General features: G+C 35.7%; 1 protein-coding gene and 1 non-coding gene across 3 annotated transcripts; both read left to right on the forward strand.

Annotated features, from left to right (window-relative positions):
- The first annotated feature begins 306 nt into the window (after positions 1-306).
- Positions 307-19,197, forward strand: LOC124161242 (DCN1-like protein 1). 2 transcript variants are annotated; one of them, XM_046537518.1, is made up of 6 exons: positions 307-579; positions 683-712; positions 818-896; positions 991-1,159; positions 1,266-1,479; positions 16,625-19,197. In XM_046537518.1, exons 1-6 carry the CDS (start codon positions 577-579, stop codon positions 16,799-16,801), a joined length of 672 nt encoding a protein of 223 aa, XP_046393474.1. In that variant the 5' UTR covers positions 307-576; the 3' UTR covers positions 16,802-19,197. The 2 variants fall into 2 exon arrangements, with proteins under 2 accessions (XP_046393474.1, XP_046393473.1); XM_046537517.1 differs by having other exon boundaries at positions 683-896.
- Positions 10,595-10,667, forward strand: Trnas-gga. The gene has a single exon. It is a non-coding gene; the product is annotated as a tRNA-Ser (tRNA).
- Positions 19,198-21,479: the final 2,282 nt, after the last annotated feature.

A 21,479-nucleotide genomic window follows, 5' to 3' on the forward strand; every position in this document is an offset into this window, starting at 1 on the left:
TATGTATGATATCTATGAAAAGAGGCTTCAACCAGTAATATCGTCACCTAAGTAATTTCCGCCATGGTGAATCAACTGAATCAATTTCAGTGTCACGATATTTCGACATTCGAAAATATTCATATTCAGTTTATTTTCAGTTTAAAATATACGAAAGCAGTGTTTTATCGCCAATATTAGTAATATGACTTCGTAAATAGTGATTTTCATAATAGTGGTTGTATACAAACTCGATTTGTTTTTCCCGGCTAAATCCCATCAAACAAATAAACGTAGAGAAAAAGTACAGATGGCATGCAAGGTGAGCAGAGGAAAGAGCAAGTAGCGGAAGTAGCGCCGCTGATCCCAGCGTCCTGAATTGCTGCAACAACTACCGAATTTGCGCAATTAATACTGAAATTTCCCAAATTTGGCCTGCTAGCATTTAAGGTTTAACTATTCTAATAATTCAATCGATATGAAATCTTTAACATTTTGACGAAATATGCATTTATTACTTTTATCACGATGATCTTGCTAAGTCTGTAGGGAAGTCTGAATTTGTTGTTTAGGCTAGTGGGCCGAATTAGAGTAAAAATGGTAAGTTTATGACCATATACGATAGTTTTGTTCCATTATTAAGATATACTGTACCCTATTTTTGCATTAATCATGTATACTAATCGCTGATAAAACATTTCAGCATAGATTGAAGTCATCACAGAAAGAGAAGGTCAAGAAATTCATAGCTTTCACTCAAACCGGTGAAACAACAGCTATTTTCTGTCTTTCACAGAATGATTGGAAGTTAGAATTAGCGTCTGACAATTACTTTCAGAACCCCGATGTTTACTACAGGGAGCTTAAGGTGTCAGTGGACAAGAAAAAATTGGAGCACCTGTACTCCAGATACAAAGGTGATCTTTAATATATCCTGAATAAGCTACTTGTTATTTAGTGACTTGCATGTATATTTATTATCAATCTATGTTTGAGTGTCGGTTTTTATAGATCATGCTGAGCCTGATAAGATCACTGCAGATGGAATCATGCGTTTCCTAGATGATTTAAATCTAAGTCCCGAGTCAAAGTTGGTGCTCATCATTGCTTGGAAATTCCGAGCTGGGGCGCAATGTGAATTTACTCGTGAAGAATTCATGTCTGGTATGACAGACCTTGGGTAAGTGTTAATGTTTAAATGTTTGTTGTAGTGTTGATTTTGGAACCACACTCCATTTGTGTCATTTGAAGGCAATAACTTACTGTGTTTTGTTTGAAAATTTCAGCTGTGATAGCATAGAAAAGCTAAAATTAAGGCTGCCTACTTTAGAAAGTGAAATTAAGGACCAAATGAGGTTTAAAGATTTCTATCATTTCACTTTCAACTATGCTAAAAACCCTGGTCAAAAGGGTTTAGAACTCGATATGGCTATAGCCTATTGGAATATAGTCCTACATGGAAAATTTAGGTTTCTTGATTTATGGTGCAAGTTTTTGCAGGTAAGATAACCTAAAATTACTTGACTTTAAGGTATAAGTGAAGAATGTACCTATTGGACTTCCATGTGAGTCTTCATTTACTAATTATATTATTTTACAATTGCATGGTATTTTCGTTTGCAATCTTTATTTTTCACCGTTTCTTTATTTAGTTAATCATTTGCTCTCCTACTTGTCCTCAGCCAAGAATTAGATAATATCTCAGTCGCCATTAGTAAAAGTTTCCTTATTCCCTGCTTATTATAACGCCCCTATGTTTTCATAATTTCTTTAGCTACTTTGGTGTTGGTTAATATTTAAGTTAGCTTGCTGGTTCGTGATAGTTAGCCATTTTAAGTTTGCATTAGTGCCTTTTATATTATTACTTAAAAATGACAGAAGGGATTAATTGTGGGTATTATGCTAAAGGAAAAGCTATTATTTAAGAAGTGTGTCCATCTTATCCAGTTATTCTTCTTATTTTCATGTCTATGTTACATTTTCTTCCTATGAATCATAGATTTATGCGTGTCTTTGTTCATAGTTCTTTCTATTACTAAAATGCACCTCTTGCATTTTCTTCTTTTTAACATGCACTTAATGTATTGACGCTTGGCTGATTTGTATTTAAGGGTTTTCCATTGTAATATGTGTAGATTTCTTAAATATGCACATCTAAAAAATTAGTCAATGTACAATGCTCATAAAGCATCTCATACCTTGGCCTGGAGGGTCATTCCACGTCAAATCACCCAGAAATTTTCAAAATGACACCCACCGACTCGGATTTTAATGAAATTTTTGTCACTAGCTACTATCACCTATCTAATGACCCATGTAAAATATTTCCTCTCTCACTCTCATAGTTTGCAAGATATGAGGAGTCGAAGTTTGAGATGTTGGCTCAGAAGTGGTGCTCGTGGGAGTCAAATTCCAGAGTGCAGGGCGCAGGGTAAAAATTCATAACTCAGAAACCACATAATATATTTGAATGAAATTTTGACCCCTTGTCTATCCAAGTACATAGCTTCCATAGTAATGTCTTTTATTTCCCTTGCATTGTTATGTTAGCCAAAATGATGTCAACAGTTGTTAATTAGCCGATTTTTTTAGCTCAAAAATATAACTTCATATTTTCAGAATTATCACCAAAAGGCAGAGCAGTTAACTCATCCAATTTTTTTTTAAATTGAAGGTTAATATGTGCTCCAATATACTGTGAAATAAAAATGGTGGTGTTTTGACTGCCACCATGAGTATTTCAGGTTTTACTTTTTTTCTGCCCCCGTGAGAGGGATTTTGGACACGTACTGTAAGATAATAAGTATAAGTGTATCCATACCTTCATGAGGATATATTTGAAATATTGGTCAGTAAATCTAAGACCAAACATGTAGTCTAGTGAATGTGGCTCTTGTTCATACGATTGTTTTTAATAACAGTACTTGGCTTGTGGCAGCTGAGGGGAAAAGAGTTCAAATGGCTCAGAAATGTGAAATGATGCTTTTTTTCCTGGAATTTACCCATTTTTCAAGTGTTTAGTTTATGGAAAAATTGGTATCAAAATACATTAGACTCTTACTGTGCATTAGAGGATAAATGGAAATACTAATTTAAGTAAAATTATTTAAATAATACACTTCAATGTGTTTAAGGCATCTCCTGAACATCTCTGGAGGCTCTCACGGGCAACTAAACGCTTAACAATACCACCACTTCCATCACATGGGGATTTTCCATGGCTTGTAGCAAAGAATGTCCATGATGACATTAAGGAGAAATCCTGGTAATGCTTGCAAAGATTGAGAAATTTTTTGCAGTTCTTGTACCGTCCTGCACAACCATCACTAAAGTAACTCAATTTTTTGACTAAAGTAAATGTTTCCTTAACAAAGCAAAATATTATTCTTTGGGTTTCATAAAAAAAAGCTACATCATGCTCCAAATCATCTGACAAGATGCATAAACTGGAAATAATAAGCTGTTTAGTCAGGTGATCTTGAGTATAAATCACAACAGGGTGTACCGTGCAACTATCACTTGTCCAGTGATACCCTTGTGCCTCATCCTGGATAACATATGAGTAGTTCTCATTGAAGTCAAAGAAAACAGCTGCTTCATGGGGTCCAAGATTTTCTTTCATTTGCTTAAGGTAGTTTGCCTGTACCTTCGTAATAAATGAATGGGGCACCAGTTTTTCCACTCTTTCAATTAAAGTTAATCCGTACTCATCAAATGTCGCAGTGAAGTTCACCAGTTGATATCTGTCCTTGGAAACCGACTGACTGTATGAAACTTCATCTCTGGGGTCACATTGTTCAAACTTTTTCAGCAGTAAGCTTTTCAATTTTTCACGTGAAGGACTCTTAGAGCAATGTCGCAGTATACGGTCCCTATTATTTCTAGAGCACACGAAATAACCAATTAGGTCCTGGCTTGTTTCCTCTATATTACAGGCATTAAGCAGTAGGTTGACATTTTAATGAATTGTGCAAACACACAATGAATGCGTTCCAGGAGATCCTGCTACCACAAACCATTTTGGACCTAGGTTGCAGAATTTAGAAAAGCCAATTTTAATTCTGGGGAAGTCAAATTTAAAAGTGGAATACAATTCCTTCAAGTTAGCAAGTAATAATCTCTTCTGAACATGTACATTTTTGGAGATACTAATGGAATCTTTCTTTCCAGGCATCATTCTGGAGTACTCATCACTTTCATAGAAAGTCCTAACTAATTGTAATGTTTTATTTTTGCCTTCCCTTTTCTCACTTCAGGAGCAGCTAATTTTCCATTGTCTCTGAAAAGTTCTCTTGCTTGGCAGGCAGTGTACTCACTCACATGAAACTCTTCCATTACTTTCTTCCTGCTCCATGAAGTTGGTACCAATGATAACAGATATACCTTTCCTTGATGAGTGCTTGATGTGTCAACTTTTTGTTTGATTAAGTCTATGAGCACATCCATATCATGAACTTTCTGAAGTAGTTCTTTTGGGAGTTTTGGGTCATCCTTTTATGGAGATAATTCTTTATCAAGAACTCTTTAAACTTTCCTTTTAAAATTACTGCATGCTGACTCTACTTTCCTTTTAGCCTAGGTTGACCTTCTGTGAGATGATATGCCATGAAATTTTAAAGGTGACTCCTCTATATCTTGCAGCGTTCTGTTAAGTAGCTCAGTTGATTTTTCTTGGGATACTGTTGTTTGAAATTTCAAAATACTATCATTGCTGTCTTTATCTACTGCTTCAACATGAGAAAGCTCATTTCCAAACCTGGATTGTTTCTGTACTTCCTCCATACATGGCTGGCATATTTTCATTCCTGGCACTAATTTCCGAAGAGTTGGGATTTTACAGGCCTTTTCTGCAAATTCAAGACTTGCATTTCTCAGTGATTTTGATATTTTCTTCTTGTGGCTCTTAAAAGGATCAAGACAATATATTTGGTAGGTTTCATACTTTTTCAGATAGTATATTCTGTGATGTTCGCAGACATTGGATAGGACTTCCCAAGGTACACCACTTCTGAGAGATAACAGCTGTTTTTGAAGCATACTCATGCATACTCATGATCTCAATTTTGTTCAGTTGCACCACTGGTGTGTAGCTTTTTTTGAGGCAATCAGATGCAGTTACTTTTCCAATGCTGCACAGTTCAATAATTTGCTCATTTTGAAGCATAGTGAAGACACTAACCTTTTTTAATGTTGAAGTTCATGATGAGCAGCTACGCCTAACTCATAGCACACACAATTAATGTACTGTTAAATATACACTGATCGTACACACAGAATAAACTTGGACACCCATGGAGCATCTTCACACAAGAAGACTTGGCAGAAGACTAAAAGTGGTACCCTAGAATCTATTTTGATTTATCATGCCCTCACTGTGATACATTGAAACATTTTATTCTTCCTAATGTAGAGGTTGCACTTAATTCTCTTATTCCTTGGGGAGATGGAATAACACTGGAAAGTGAGGCTGAATAGGTGGGATTGTATTACCTTCTCAAGTTTGTCATGTAATACAATCATATGTGAGGCAGGGGAGAAGGGCACACAATGTCAGCATTATCTCTCCAAGTGAAATAGAAATTTAATACTCCAGTTGCCATCAAGGAATGTGGATATTGGTGACAACCTACTGCATATCTATAAGTAATACCATTTGCTCTGCCAGCTCTTCCATCACCAAGGGTCTGGAAGACCGTACTTCTTCTGTGAAAGTGAGGGTAACTTTGTACAACTCCAGTTCAGCGGGACTCATTTAATAACTTTTTCACAGATCTTAATAAACTTGTACATTGCATGTGCTTATGATGACCACTGTTTTTTTGGATTAGTGATTTCTAAACACGAGGAAGAACATGATGTGAAAGTGAAATTTATGCACCCATATGGAAAATCCCTATGTGATGGACTTGGTGGTACTGTTATGCGTCTAGTTGCCCGAGAGAGCCTCCAGAGATGTTCAGGAGATGCCTTAAACACATTGAAGTGTATTATTTAAATAATTTTACTTAAATTAGTATTTCCATTTATCCTCTAATGCACAGTAAGAGTCTAATGTATTTTGATACCAATTTTTCCATAAACTAAACACTTGAAAAATGGGTAAATTCCAGGAAAAAAAGCATCATTTCACATTTCTGAGCCATTTGAACTCTTTTCCCCTCAGCTGCCACAAGCCAAGTACTGTTATTAAAAACAATCTTATGAACAAGAGCCACATTCACTAGACTACATGTTTGGTCTTAGATTTACTGACCAATATTTCAAATATATCCTCATGAAGGTATGGATACACTTATACTTATTATCTTACAGTACATGTCCAAAATCCCTCTCACGGGGGCAGAAAAAAAAGTAAAACCTGAAATACTCATGGTGGCAGTCAAAACACCACCATTTTTATTTCACAGTATATTGGAGCACATATTAACCTTCAATTTAAAAAAAAATTGAATGAGTTAACTGCTCTGCCTTTTGGTGATAATTCTGAAAATATGAAGTTATGTTTTTGAGCTAAAAAAATCGGCTAATTAACAACTGTTGACATCATTTTGGCTAACATAACAATGCAAGGGGAATAAAAGACATTACTATGGAAGCTATGTACTTGGATAGACAAGGGGTCAAAATTTCATTCAAATATATTATGTGGTTTCTGAGTTATGAATTTTTACCCTGTGCCCTGCACTCTGGAATTTGACTCCCACGAGCACCACTTCTGAGCCAACATCTCAAACTTCGACTCCTCATATCTTGCAAACTATGAGAGTGAGAGAGGAAATATTTTACATGGGTCATTAGATAGGTGATAGTAGCTAGTGACAAAAATTTCATTAAAATCCGAGTCGGTGGGTGCCATGCCTGGGTGAACTGACATGGAATGACCCTGGAGTCAAACTAGACCCACTTAATTCATTACAAGTGATTTAATTACATATGGGAGGTGCACTTTCTATGCTAGTTGTACAGTATATCCTTGGCTATGGAGTAAAAGTTTATGTATTTTCCCAAACAATGCTCTAAGGCAGCATTTTCATGTGTCACCATGTCACAGTTCCAAGACTAAAACTGTAATATGCCTGAAAAGCCACCAAAAATCTATTGTTTTAGGGATTTTTGTTACCCTTATTTTTCAAAGCACTAAGTGTGCAAATGCCAAGGATCTTGATTTGAGTTCTGATATAGGCAAAAGCTTTTTTTTCTGTGGAATTTTCTTACTTAGGAGGCACTTCATTGACTTCGCAGTTCTCCACTGGTTAGGTGTTTTTCTGGAATTTGTATATTGTGTTGGAATTTTGTCAAAATCTTTTTATTACATTATAAATTTTTCTTTCGATTAGTCAACTATGTTGGGGGCCTTAACTTGGTCTGAAATGTTTATTTCCAGTTGCAAAAGCATTTGCGCTTTCCCACACATCGGAGTCCTTTGACAATCTCTGATATTTGTGAGAGATTCTAGACGTAAACCAATTCCGTGGAAGCTTTGGATAAATTCCGAGATCTTATTGATAGCTTAGGATTCCTCCTGATTTAAAGAAGGTTTTGAAGTATTATGGCACCTTACAATCGATAAACTCTTTTGTCTAATAGGTAACCTTGAAAACTACCATTTGGCAAGAAGTGAATTAGGTTTTACATCCCTTGCAAATGGTATCGTTTAACTTCATTTGTGACGCTTCTAATTTAAACTGCCCAAGTTGGTAGAAAGAGAAACCACCGTAAACTATCATTAATAAAGCCCCATTTATGGAACAGATTATTCTGATATCAGAGGAAGGCTCAGCATTGCTTCAAATTGATGGTTGCCGGGGTAGACAAGCATATTTTTAATACTGCATGGGAATATTGTGATCAATTAAAATTTGATAGCCAGCTCTTCATTATCAACAATCATCAATCATATGACTGATTTGACGCAGCTCTCAACTACATAACCTGCCAGTTAATCCTTTTACTGATACTTAATTCATCTTCTTTACATCCTTCATCACCTGCTTTATGAATTTCATGCAAGGCTTTCCTCTGCCATTCTTCCCTTTCAAATGTCCTTCAATGATAATTTCATTGGACCTTCATTTCTCTTGATGTGGCCAATTCAATTGTCTTCTGACCAAGGTTTACAAAAGACTTCTCTCCTACTTTTCTTGGAATTTCCAGATTACTCACATGATCTATCCATTTGTTCCTCATTGTTCTTCTATCAAACCTCATTTTGAAAATGTTCAAACTTGATTTCTTCACTGCTGTCATCGTCCATGTCGCACTACCATGCAGAAGTATACTCCAAACGCATGTCCTAATAAATTGCTTCCTAACTTCAAAGCTTTATGTTACCAGCAGCTAGGAGACTCCTCTGTTTGAGGAATGCCCTCTTGGCTTAGACCATACTGGTGACTATTCAGTTCTTGCTCTGCCCATCCTTGGCCACTCGGCTACCCAAGTAGTAGAAGGTACCTCCCAAGTTGCCCAAGTTTATAGTTTCCTAGTTGCAGGCTGGCCTTTGCCTCTCTTAGGATTGTGGGCTTTGCATTCCAATCCACATTATGAAAAGCCTTTTCTAAGTCCACAAATTCAATAAATGTAGGTTTGTTTCCCATTCTTTTCTCAATAAGCTGCGTCAATTTCATATACATAATGCTTCTGTGTGCCTTTTTTTCCTAAATCTGAAATTATCTTACTCCATAAACTCTCCTGCCTTCCATTCTAGTTCTTATGTAGATGATTTTTGTTATCTTTGACCCAGGAGTCATTCGGCTTATCTCCACATTTCTCTACTCTTCTTTTTGAGAATAATATAGATGGTGTTTGTCTCAAAGTCCTTTGGTATGATTCCTGTTCTGTTGTTACATGTTGCAGATGATTTTATAGAGCTGAGTTGATGTCTTTCGCCATATATTATTAATAAGCTCTGCAGGAATGTCTTCAATTCCAGTTGTTTTATTCATCAGCTTTACGTTTAATGCAGCGTCAAAGTCAGATCTTAAGATTGAAGCTCTTCCCATATTATCCTTTTCTGCTTCACTTTTCTCTGTATTAATATGCAGTGCAAGATTATTTCCATTACATAACTCCTCCTGATACTACTTCCATCTCTTTAATTTTCAATCAGGAGATCTCCAATCTTGCTCTTAATTGCATTGCATCTTTTGCTCTGCTCCTTGAATTGGTTCCTCAGTATGCTATAGACAGCTTTTGCATTTCCACCTGAGGGGTTATTCTGAATATCTTTGCTGATATTCTTTGTCCACTTTTCTCAAGCTTTCGTTGCTTTCAAAGTATTTTGTACCTTATTTTCTTGTAGTTAAGTTGCCCTCCTTCAGTTTTTGGATTCTTGTGCTTCCTTTCTTCACTGACAATTCTTGTGAGTTCTGAGACTGTGATCCATGGATTTTTCGAGGCAGCTTTTTTCTCTCAAGAAGTTCTTTTGAGGCCTCTTTTAGTCCACTTTTAATGTTTTTCCAGCTATCTTCAACTGATTTCTTTGTAATATAAAATTTCATTTTACTCTGTATTGCTTCTTTAAATGCCAGCTGATGTTAAGCTTCCTTCAATTTTTCTACCTGCTCTACTTTTTTCACTGCTCTCCAAACTTCGCCAAGATTTATTCAATTTGAATTTTTTTCATATTTCCTGGCATTTTCCTTTTGTATCTTCTTCAGGTATTATTTTTAAATAATGTAATAACAGCCACTAGCTTGTATTCAATAGTGAATTCTAGTATCAATTCAATCTTTCTCCTCTTTAATTTTGTTTGCCTCGTCCATATTCCCCAGTTATTCTTCTATCTTGACCTTCTCTGATGTCAGTATTCTAATCTCCTAAAATTATAAGATTTTCTTCCCTTCTTCTTTGTTTGATTACTTCCATGATGTCTGCAGATATGTTTACTACCTTTTCATCTTCATAGTCTTTGTTAGTAATGTAAACCTATACCACTATATTATCAATTGATTTGGTCTGGATCTTAGCAATGATTATGCTTTAGTTATACTGTAGATAGCTTTTCACGTGCATTCTAGCACTCATCCCAAATTCCACATTGCCATTTACAGATGCAATGTGTATTAACCTGTAGCTTACATTCCAAAAGACTTCCTCTTCTGGCCACTTCATTTTGAGTACTCTTAGCATGCAAAATGAAAGTTTATTCTTTCTATATCCACCTTCAGATTTTAGTCTAATGCAGGTTCAGAGATGTCGTATGTTTGACATTCTTCTTCTTCTTGTCCTTAAAATCTCATCACTTTTGACCAATGTGTCTTCAGGTAGACCCTGCCAGGAGATCTGAATGAGGGACTAGTTTACCTCCAGAATATTCTAGTTGAGAGAATGCAGTCATGTCTGTTATGAAAAATTGGGTAAAGTTGCTGTGACTCTTTAAAGTATACCGGGACTAGCCGCGGTGATAACTTTTATGGGAGTCACCCGCAATGCACAATCCTGTGAAAGATCCACAAAGAAAAAATCATCCGCCTTGACCGGGATTCGAACCCGGATCTACCGATTTCCGGTCGAGTGCTTTAGCCAGTTAAGCTACCGAGGCGTCATTCTCCCCTGCGGAAATTTGTGGACACTACCGGACAAACAATATCCACAAATATCCACAGGGAAGAATGATGCCTTGGTAGCTTAACTGGCTAAAGCACTCGACCGGAAATCGGGAGATCCGGGTTCGAATCCCGGTCAAGGCGGATGATTTTTTCTTTGTGGATCTTTCGCACATAGCTGTGACCCTTTGGAATAATAATGTGGTGGTTTCCCCTTGCCTGTTCCTACATCACATTATTACTGCCGTTCCAGCCGTTTAACACAAAATTTGCTTAACACGACACTTTTTAGGAACACATTTATAGTGTTAAGTGAGGAGTACCTCTATCTCAATTTTTTTCCAAAAAAATAATTAGTAAGAGAGAGCTATAAATCATTAATTCTAATACTAGTGAAGTATTCATGTGAATAGTTAGTTGAGAGCTCTCCTCTACCTAAGATTCCCACTGTCTTTTCTCTTCCATCCATTTATCCAATATCCCATCCCTCCTCTCCTTTACACTCCTCATCCCCAAGGCTGTTATGTATCTATGGAGTCGTATGTTGGAGTGTACTATGTGCAGCGAGGCCACTCACACTAAGAACTGATTTCGGGGATATGAACTCCACGGTCTTATCATGTTTAGAAGAGGGAAGTGCTCCAAAAGTCTTAACGTATAAAATTCACGTTTTGCATTGCACTTGTTTTTTTTTTGTTTGCACTGAACTCTGTTTACTGCCTTTGTTTGCAGGTTAGAGTACATGGCAGTTGGGATCAAACACAGTCTCTCTTCAGGAAAGCCTTGATACATACTTTCACACAAAACACTCACACAAGCTAAACTTACGGGAAAATTAGCTCCACTAAGCTCTTGGAGATCATAATAGCTCTATTAGTGATCATCTCCACATATATGCATCTTGACCTGCTCTATGAGAGCTGATTCTCCTCGAAGTTTAGGCTGTGTGAATGAGTATCAAGGCTTTCGGTTGAAAGGCTGCGTTTGGTCCCTACCTCCACGTGCTCCTTCCCCACAAACCAAAGCAGTGAACCCAGGTTATTGCAAAATAATGAATTTAATATATTATGGCTTTTGCAGTGATTCCTTATTCCAATCATGCAAAGAAGTTGCATTTACCACCACTAAGAAGGACCCTTCGGTTGGTAGCCAAACATTCAATCTATTTGCTGTTGTTATTTTGATATTCCCTAAGTTTTTTGGAGAACCCTCATTAATATTTTGCGTAATGGAAAGTGTAATTAGGTATATTTCATTCGAATTATACCCGTAGAATTTCATATATTTACCGTAGGTGAGTAAAATGAAGCTAATCCTTCACTGTGCATGCTTGATGCAAATTCAGATTCAACACTATCAGTTAAATGCTCTTTTGCATTTCAGTATATCTAGTGAATGTCTCTATAATTTGTGTAATGATTGTGTTTGAAAAAATAGCCATTATTTGTATTCCCATTTTGTTTGTTTTATTTTAGAATAAGAGTGTCATTAAATGTGTTGTTACTTGAAAAATCCAGTACATTTTACTGTGATTGCATTTCTAATTATAGCTGTATATTATAGATATCCAGGCCCTTGTTTTATCCACTAATATTTTTAGAGTATACTAATATTCAATATTTCAAATCTATGAAATACTCTATCATTTTACTCTCCTATGTAACTAGGTTGGTTAATTCTTTGTTCAACGATAGCATGGAAGATGCAAAATGCAAGTACCTATTAACGTTTTGAGTTCTAATTACTTTCTTAAAAATTAACTGGACATGTTTTACCTTGTTTTAATAAAATGTTGGGAAGTTCAGTATAATGAGCGCTCCTATTGGCTGGAAAATCACTCATTATATATTTCTTTGTTTCCTAAGGAAAAAGATGAAAACCCTCAATTCCCTTATTCAACTGCATGAACTGGTGAAGAGATATCGTTAAACTAATTTGACACAAATTAGGCTGGGAGCTGCTAGTCACTTGAAGGCTATGTGCTAGGCTTCAGTGCCTTCAATTACAGATACCTTTCAGAGCAATACGAAGAACATCATGTTAATACCTCTCCATGTTTCTATGTCTGACAGAAAGTATAAATAAGAAAGATATTTTGCTGAAAGGACAGGCGTAGGAAATCATTTTTCCCCCGATCAATTAAGAATATGTATTTATAAATGGTTGGTAGGACTCACTGTAGTTAAAACTAATTCATCATTGCACCCTATCCTCTTTCGTGTTTTATATTCGTGGCATATTGAATTGTCAGTGTATGACTTCCCTCAAGCTGATCGTAGGCTATGCGATGGGCTTAGATTGCTTAGCACCTCACCATATTTCTAGGTCAGACATAAATATGTAATAAATTAATATTGATATTTTGCTGAACCGTTAGGTGTAGGAATTTGTTTTTCCCTCGAAGAATGAAGGACTTATATAAATGTTGAAATAAGTTGGTGAAACTCAGTGATCAAATATCTCCCATGCCCATCTTTTCTTTTTTTACAAATAGCTGGTGATATAATGCCACCTGTCCCAAAGGCAGATCCAGTATTTTTTTTCTTGGGGGGGACACAAGGGTCTGACAGGCAAACGGTCATCTTATATTTGAGATCAAAATCAACATACAACAATTGCTGTGCGAAATATTCTCTTTATTTTTATATGTAAGTTATTAATATGAAATTAATTGAGTGAGGCTCTGTGATATATAAAACAATACAAACGTAATGATTGTCGTATTTAAAATCTTGTCTATTTTTTAAGCATCTTGGGAGGGCACGAGCGCCCCCTGTCTACCCCCCTAAATCCGCCAATAGCCTGCCCTGCATCTATTGAGGGGGTTTGAGGGTAATTAACTTCAACTTAGGCTATTCTTTCAGGATAAAACTGATAAATGACTGAAGAATGCCTAGATTTTGCCAACATGCATTGGTTAAGGAGAGAAAATTATTGCTTGCTGTGCCATTGTGGTGAGATGCACTTCTTGTAACAGAGGGAATAGGTTTTTCTCTTATGTATAATGAAACTCTGTACTAATACAAACTCTACACAGTCAAAATTTTTAGTTTTATAAGTAGAGGGCACCTGTGCTCTGTATTTTGGGAATATATCTTCATCTCTAAAGACAGTTGATAAATTATATCTGGAATTAGTGTATTCTACCTTGCTCCTGACATTATTTCATATTTTTTTGTCATGGCACAAGATGATTTGCCCTGGCCAGATAAAGGCTAGAGCAATAAATAACTGACGTCACAGCAATCACCAAAAAAGATTAGCCATTTTTTTAAATTCCCCTACCATTATATTGTCCAAATGCGATAGTCATGGAAACATGCATTTTTTAGGTCTTTAAAACATGGCAGAAAACAAAAATTTAACTCATTGTAAGTGCTAAACTTAATAAAAAAGGCAAGTTCGGAGAAGGCTCAGTAAGATGGGTAGCAGACATCTGTTTCAACACATTTAATTCACCACGCACAAGTACATTCAAATCCCTCAGGCACACCACACAAGACTCTTGCATCTGCCCTCCAAGCAATTGCCACACATGTCGTGTCTGTCTCGTGACCTTCTCGGCGTCCTCCTGTTGTCCGGACATCGCCGTATAAGTTTGCATTACCTCCACCTTCCCACGCCAAGATTCTGCAAACGTGTTAAACGGCATAGTGTTGGAGACATATGCGGAGACCGCTCCCACACGAGAGGTAGCAAGGTGTCAGGGGTTTCAGATACTCGACCCATCACTTGAACGTGACTCGGTATCCAGTTCTTCTGTACCCCTGAGAGTGGAACCAAGCTGGCACAAGACCACAAGCGACACCCTTACATTATAATTAGTTTAGCCAAAATCTTCTGTTTGCTCTATGGGAAGTGAAATTTCACATTTGAGTACCCTAGAACCTAAGGGGTACAAATGCAATCTTTCGGAGATAAATGCAGATGATGGTAGATGGGGTACACAATATTGTCATGGCTAAGGGAAACAAGTGAATCACTCATACATTGATGGGTGGAAAATTTTAAATGGGCCCTTTTTACACAATACCTTCCTTCATCTAATTACATGCTGAATTTTTACTGTCACCATCAGTTAAAGAGCCTTTGCAAAGCTAATGGTGACTATCTCTGACGTGTTCTTCAAGCACAAAATCTGTTGTTTGGTGCTAGCTCGGATTTCAAATCATCAATTCAACTCACTTTCAGCCAGGCACATATGAGGTGAAACGTTTTAAGGTTCATTGCAGGTGAGGGTAATCATGGAAAACTCAAGGGATATGAATGGTATCATGGGAAAGTGAGAGAATATCATCCATGGCATCAGGGATAATTATGAATTGTCAGTGATGTGATGTAACCAAGTAAAAGTAGTTGAATAACTGTGAACAATTACATCTTTGGTAATTTTTACTTGTAATCGATATATTTTTGAAAGTAATTTTTATTTTTAATCTACTCCAAAGCTCATGCGAACCTTTGGGTAACAGTTACATATTAGTAATCTAAAGTGAATATTTGAACGCCTCGCATGCTGACTGAAAGGTAGTTCCAGCTACACTAACCTCACCTACAAGTGTACATTTTTGGTTGAATATATTTATTTATGCCTAAAGGCCTTTAATCATAAAACGTTTTAATCATTAATTCATGCAAAGGCATTAAATCAGGAAGTACTCCCTGTTTGAAAAAATATTGAATGTGATTGCATTGCTTTCAGGATCAAGATTAAAAGTAAATTTAATCATAATTGTAATCCGAATAATTTCTTTTTAGTAATTTGTAGTTGTATTTAATTGCAAAATTTACTGTGTAGTTGTAAATTATCCTGATTACATTTTTTCAATACTTTTCCCATCTCAGTGAATTTTCATTCAAATCAAACGATCCATTGCGTTGTTTGCTGGTTAAAGTCCTTCGTTTGTGTGACTTTTACTTGACTGAAATTAAGTTCACAAGTCTGTTTTATTATGTTTGGATTTTTGTTAAATTCATGGTAAAAAAATGTCAATATATGTATTCCGAAAATAATTTTCCTTTTTCTTTACTCTCAACTTCGAAAATGTTGTGCAATGATGAAAATTACTGCATGAAATAGTCATTGTAGAGTCGGGAAATTCGATCTCAGGAACCTTACAACCACCCTGTTTTAACAGTGTCTCTTAACTGAAATATTTTCTGTCATTTAATATTTCTTAAAATAGTTCTTTAGAATAATAATAATATATAATGAATTTAGTCAGTAGTATTTTATTAACCTAATTGATTTAATGTCTTAATCTTTGCTACTTGGCTCAAAGACCACATTTTCATGATCACAATTTAGGAAGTTTTACTTTAACATGTCTCTAACTTTGATTGGACTTAAGTTTTTGGCAATGTCTTGCCATATATGTATCATTAAGTCAGGACTAGTGTTCTGAAAAAGTGGTCAAGTTTTTTTCTTCAGCTTGACTGTATGTAATTGAATTTCAATTTTCCCAAATGCCGGGAAATTCCCTTCTCGTATCCCCTTGATACCTAATTCTTAATTCCACTTAATTGAGCATGATCAGTCAGCCCAAAACCCGAATGATAAGAAGTGAATTACATTTTTAATGAGATCATGCTCAAGAGGCCTCAAGCAGGATTCATGCTGGTCAGGAAAATTAGGTTATGATCAAGGATAATCTGCGGAGGTATGCCAAAAAGATCAAAATTGTGATTGAGCATTTTTGCATTTTCACAGCGAGGTGGGCGATTTGTTACCTACCTGGCTGAATGGAATGTACCAGGTTGGGGCACCTTCAGTTCACTTTTTCTGCTACTACTACTGCTTGCCTCTGTTTCGCAATATACCTTACGGCATTTTTCCATAAAATCCCAATATTTGATTGCTTTTCTGTTTACATAAAGTCAGATAAATATAAAATATTTGAGCTAGTCAATAGGATGAAGTCAGGGGTATTGAGTATAGAAAGTTGCTATGAACTCTGTTGAGGTTCTTTTTCTAACTTCAGTGCATTGTGGCAACTTGTGATTTGATGATACTAGATTGGTAGTCATCTAACTCTCTAACACACAGTTTTTTTTCACAGGGCATCCATTTATATATTCTGATCCTTTTTTCTTTTGTGTAGGAGCATCATAAGCGGTCAATTCCGAAGGACACATGGAATTTGCTGTTAGATTTTGCTCTCATGATAAATGAGGACATGTCCAACTACGATGAAGAGGGTGCGTGGCCTGTGTTGATTGATGACTTTGTTGAGTGGGCGCAGCCCTTAGTGGCCAGCCAGAAAAGCACTTTGGTCTAACACGCAGTGCTTGCCTTTGTCCAATCATCTCTCGCAAGTTTTTCACGTGCTTCAAATCATCTAGCCCCCACCATTAAAACACTAAAAATTTAACCGAGAGGCTCTTGTATCCAACAGAAGGCCTTTCATAAAGGTTGAAAAAATGGAGCTGCAAGCGAAAACATCATCATCTCATAGTTGTGCCAACCAAGTTTCATCCCTCATTTCCCTGATTGGGATTCAGTTATGAGAATGTGGGCAGCAATATGCTGTTTAACAAGTTTATGCCCACTTCAGATGTAAGAATTATTTTATTGCCTCCTAGAAGTAAATAAAAATACGGGATGAAATGTATGAATTGACTTAACAAGCCAGTACTTTGCCTGATATCTATTTGACTTAAGTGAAGCTTGCCATTGTTTTATCCATCAAGTGTTTAGTTTGGATACTTTTAAAATGTTGTTGGTTTTTTTATGTCCATGAAGACAGTGCTCACAGCCAAATAGATAATAGATTCTACCCCAGAGCAAATAATTCCGGCCCATATTTATTTGCCAGAAAACTCAATACATGTATCTATGAATATTGCGATTGCCCTGATTTTCAAGGGCTTAGGGATTATTAAAGAGATACTTATGCTCAGAAAAATTTTACTTTTGGCCTACAATAATGCATGAAATAGACTCTATAGGCATAATTATCACTGGAAAAAGTGGTTTTGTTTTAGTTGATCAATGATTACTAATTTTCCAGTCTCAAGTATTTCATATGATGCTTCATTATATTCCTCATGTTATGATCTCCAGCCTGAATTGCACAAAGGGATACACTCATGATAAATATATTTATTTCTGTTATACTGTTTCATCTAAGTCGAAATCATTCTTCATCGTCTTATCTTTTTAAGTCTTTGTGAATGTATGGTACGTTCTTCCTTTTCTGCTACCTATTGGAACTATTTAAATTAAACTGCAATTTTCCCTAACCTTGAAAATTATGTTCTCCAAATCATAATGCCATTTCAACTTTCATTCACTGGATCAAAGATCAATTGTTTCAAAGATATTTCAATTTGTAGAGCTTAGTTCTAAAAATTTACAGTGAAATTCATAGAATTTCTACGTAAGATAAATATTAAATTTTATTTAGAATTTTTTAGGTCATTCTCTTCTTCATGAATTAATTGATTGAAATCAACACGCACCTGTTGTACCAATTTGATAATATTTCTTCTTCGACATTGTGACGGCTTAATAAAGTATATTCTTCATTTAGTACCTATCAGTTTTTCTCACATATGTACATCGTAAAATTCGTAAAAAGTAATGGCTAAGAATGCAAATCTAGGAGGAAGGGAACTGTGTTGTGCTATAAAAAATCCCTTTTGTGAATAATATATTTTGTACGCTAGATTTGCTGCAGTTTTTCTAGTTGTCTTGTACAATTTAAGGTCAGATATTACTAAGTACATATGGATTTATCTTCAGCTAATGCAAGGAAAATTCCTGAATGTTGTTTCATTATAAGTAAGCTATTTGTTTGTTTTGAATTAATGTAATTATTCTTTGTCTCATTCTGATAAGTTAAGGCTAGTTCCTTTTTGTGATTTCTAAAACTTTTTAACGATTTTTCTGATTGTTATCTTCGCCATTTTTATGGGTTAATGTATTTTTTGCTGTAATATCCTTTGCAGAATTTTCATGTCAGTGGTCAAGGTCTTTTTTTTCTGTGAAAATTTGGATCAAGGTAATGGAAGCTTGTTTTGCATTGATTTCAAGAGGCATACTTTATTTATGGACACGTTTAAGGAATGTTGTAGTTTCGAGAGCTATCAATAATATCATTAAACCTGATTAATCAGGATTTAGAATTGTTTTAGGAGTTTTTCTGTTGGATTCTCCCTCTTAATTCATCTCAACATTTGAGGTGTGGGCATTAATCTTAAAACAAAAATATGCAAGGATTTTTCTTGTATGATTTTTGTTAATAAATCCCCAGGATTAAACAATTGCAAATATATTTTTGATGCTAGTATGAAAGTGTATTCTATATTGTTGGCATGTTAGTTAACTACTACTCTACTCCAAATTGGAAATTTTGAAGCAACTAATCACTTTTTGAAAATGCATAGGTGTTGCCATTATATATATCCTGTTAATATCTTTGCCATGAGTGAGCCATGTGTGAATTTTAATGCCATGTGTCTTATTAATGTTTCACCATTAATTCTCCAAAATTGTCCTGGTTGGTCTATTGTTTCCTCATAGAAATATGTGATGATTTGAACTCTTAAGTTTCTGTAAAAAATAACCTTTCTTGTAAATAGTGAATGAATAAATGATTTGGTAAAATGTTTTTATCTGTAATTAAGCTGTGTTTTGCCAAGAGTTGAGCTCAATATATCATGTGGACATATTTTTTACTGTTTTCTTTCTGATTTCGATTCCATTTTAGTTCTTAAAGCCATGCTTGTATTTTTACAGATATTTTCTCAAAAAAGATCTGTATCCTTTACTACTCTCAGGTTGACCAATACATCCTGCAAATTAGAATTGTGAGAAAATTTTGTCTTGGATGCTAAAATGATTTTTGGCCCAATATTTTTCAATTTTACTGAAAATTCCTGATGTCTAATAGTGATATATTAAGCAAAAAAATGACCCACTGCAGGTAAAAAAAAAAGCAAGACAACATAGTTTGAGGAGCTGCATCATCCAAACAAAGCAACCAGTTTATATGTCACAAAAAGCTGTAGACAGATCGTTTATTTCTATGTTGGAACATATACTTTTATAAATACTCTGCCTCATCATATTAATTGAACTTAATTTTTTTCTCGGCATAGTTACAGTGTTTTTGTGCAAAAAATGGCATTGCGTGTCTAGAGCACTTGATATTCCCAATAGTTGCGATAAGTTGTCGCTAACAGCACAACCTCTGCGAAGTTAGAAACCAATTTTTCAAATTAAATGAATGTGCAATCCACTCTCACTTTGCGATGGATTCAGCTTACTATGGAGTCCGAACTGATTATGCATGTGTTTTTAAAAGTGGAAATTTCTCAGATTTTGTTTCCATTCTTGCAATAAGTCACCAATTTTGTAACGCCTTATTTGTGTACGAAACACATTTTTTATGTAATACTTTCTGTGTTGAAGCTTTTTAAATGGAATCCTCATGTGGAAATAGTGCAGATTCAACATACTATGGAATTTGCTATACAATCGGTCCTTCGGAATAGATTTGTACAGTAAAGCAAAAGTCTACTGTAGCATGAATCATAATTAGACTGTTCATATGTTTTCTATTACCATTTTTGCAACATTACTAGAAATGTGTCTTCATGAGTTGAGTAGAGTACACCATTGATTTAGAAATATGGTGTGAGACTCTCAGGGTTGCCACGTAAAAGAATCTGTGATGTGTCGAAAGGGAGATAGCCTTTATGTGAAATTAAGCCATCATGCTGTCAAGTGAAGAGTGCATGGATAAATCAGGAACACAAACATTAACTCTAATTTTTTGCTGTGGTCAATAGTGGATGTGTTTGAATTATGAACAGACCCATATTTTTCCATATTTCATTATCCGTTTCTTACTTCTTGAGATATTCACTATGGAAAATCAACTGCATTTTTCCTTTTGCTGAAAAGTGTATGAAGTCACAAACTCAAATTGAGCAGGTCACTGCTTCTCAGCTACTCCTGGATCTTTTTCATGGGCCTCGGGTGGTTTGTGATTGTTAAGGCCTGGTTACACGATACATAGACAAGTACGAGTTAATGTCTAAACGTACGAACACGAGAATGCTGCTAGTAATCACCCAACTTGTACGAATGCGTTAAAAGAAAGTAGATCCTGTCCTTATTTGGTTCATGCGTTCGTATGTGTTCCGCTCCAGTCATAAAAATGATTCAAACATTCGCACATTAACTCGTGTGTTATAATGTCCTGTGTAACCAGGCCAAACACTCCTAGCAATTCCTTCCCTTGATGATAGATTCCCCCTGAGCGAGAAGTGAGCCAGAATTCCAATGGCATCAATATTAAGTTATTGAAAATGGGTGGTAAATTTTGTGTTTTCTTATCACAAAAGGATAATGTTTACAGGAATAGGGAAATGAGAGATTATTTTCTCAGAAGTTATTTGTTCCTTCTATCTACTGTAGCAATTTCTGATTCAAGTGAATTACCTCATTATCCAAATAATTACTCTAGCTCTGAGCCTATCACAACAAAGCAGATTATTCCTATATAGTTTGCTCCCCTTTACTAAAACCTGAGCATTTTTTGCACACACTAGAACATGGTATGTGCAAAAACAAATCAGTACCTGCTATCAAAGTGGATGTTTTTTGTAAAATGCATGTATCCTTGTTTACACAAAAATAAATCAGAGGTGTGTAAGGCCCCTTTACAATTTGGTGGACCTTGGGTGATGCAATGGGACATGGCATGAGCACATAATAATTTGTTTCATTCCCAGCAAGTAAATGATGATGAAGTCTTAATGGGGACTATGTATCACTTGGCAACTACCTTATATGTCTGAATATAGTCCCCCCTTTTTTTCTAAAAATGCCCAAGGTAAAAGTAAAGGGGGGGACAATATTCAAATACATTTTTTTAACTTTTCTCGAAACTGAAGCCTCAAAATTAGGGGGGGAGACTATATTCGGAGAAATACGGTATATCAGTC

The sequence above is a fragment of the Ischnura elegans genome, chromosome 6 (assembly GCF_921293095.1).
Source record: "Ischnura elegans chromosome 6, ioIscEleg1.1, whole genome shotgun sequence".
NCBI lineage: Eukaryota > Metazoa > Arthropoda > Insecta > Odonata > Coenagrionidae > Ischnura > Ischnura elegans.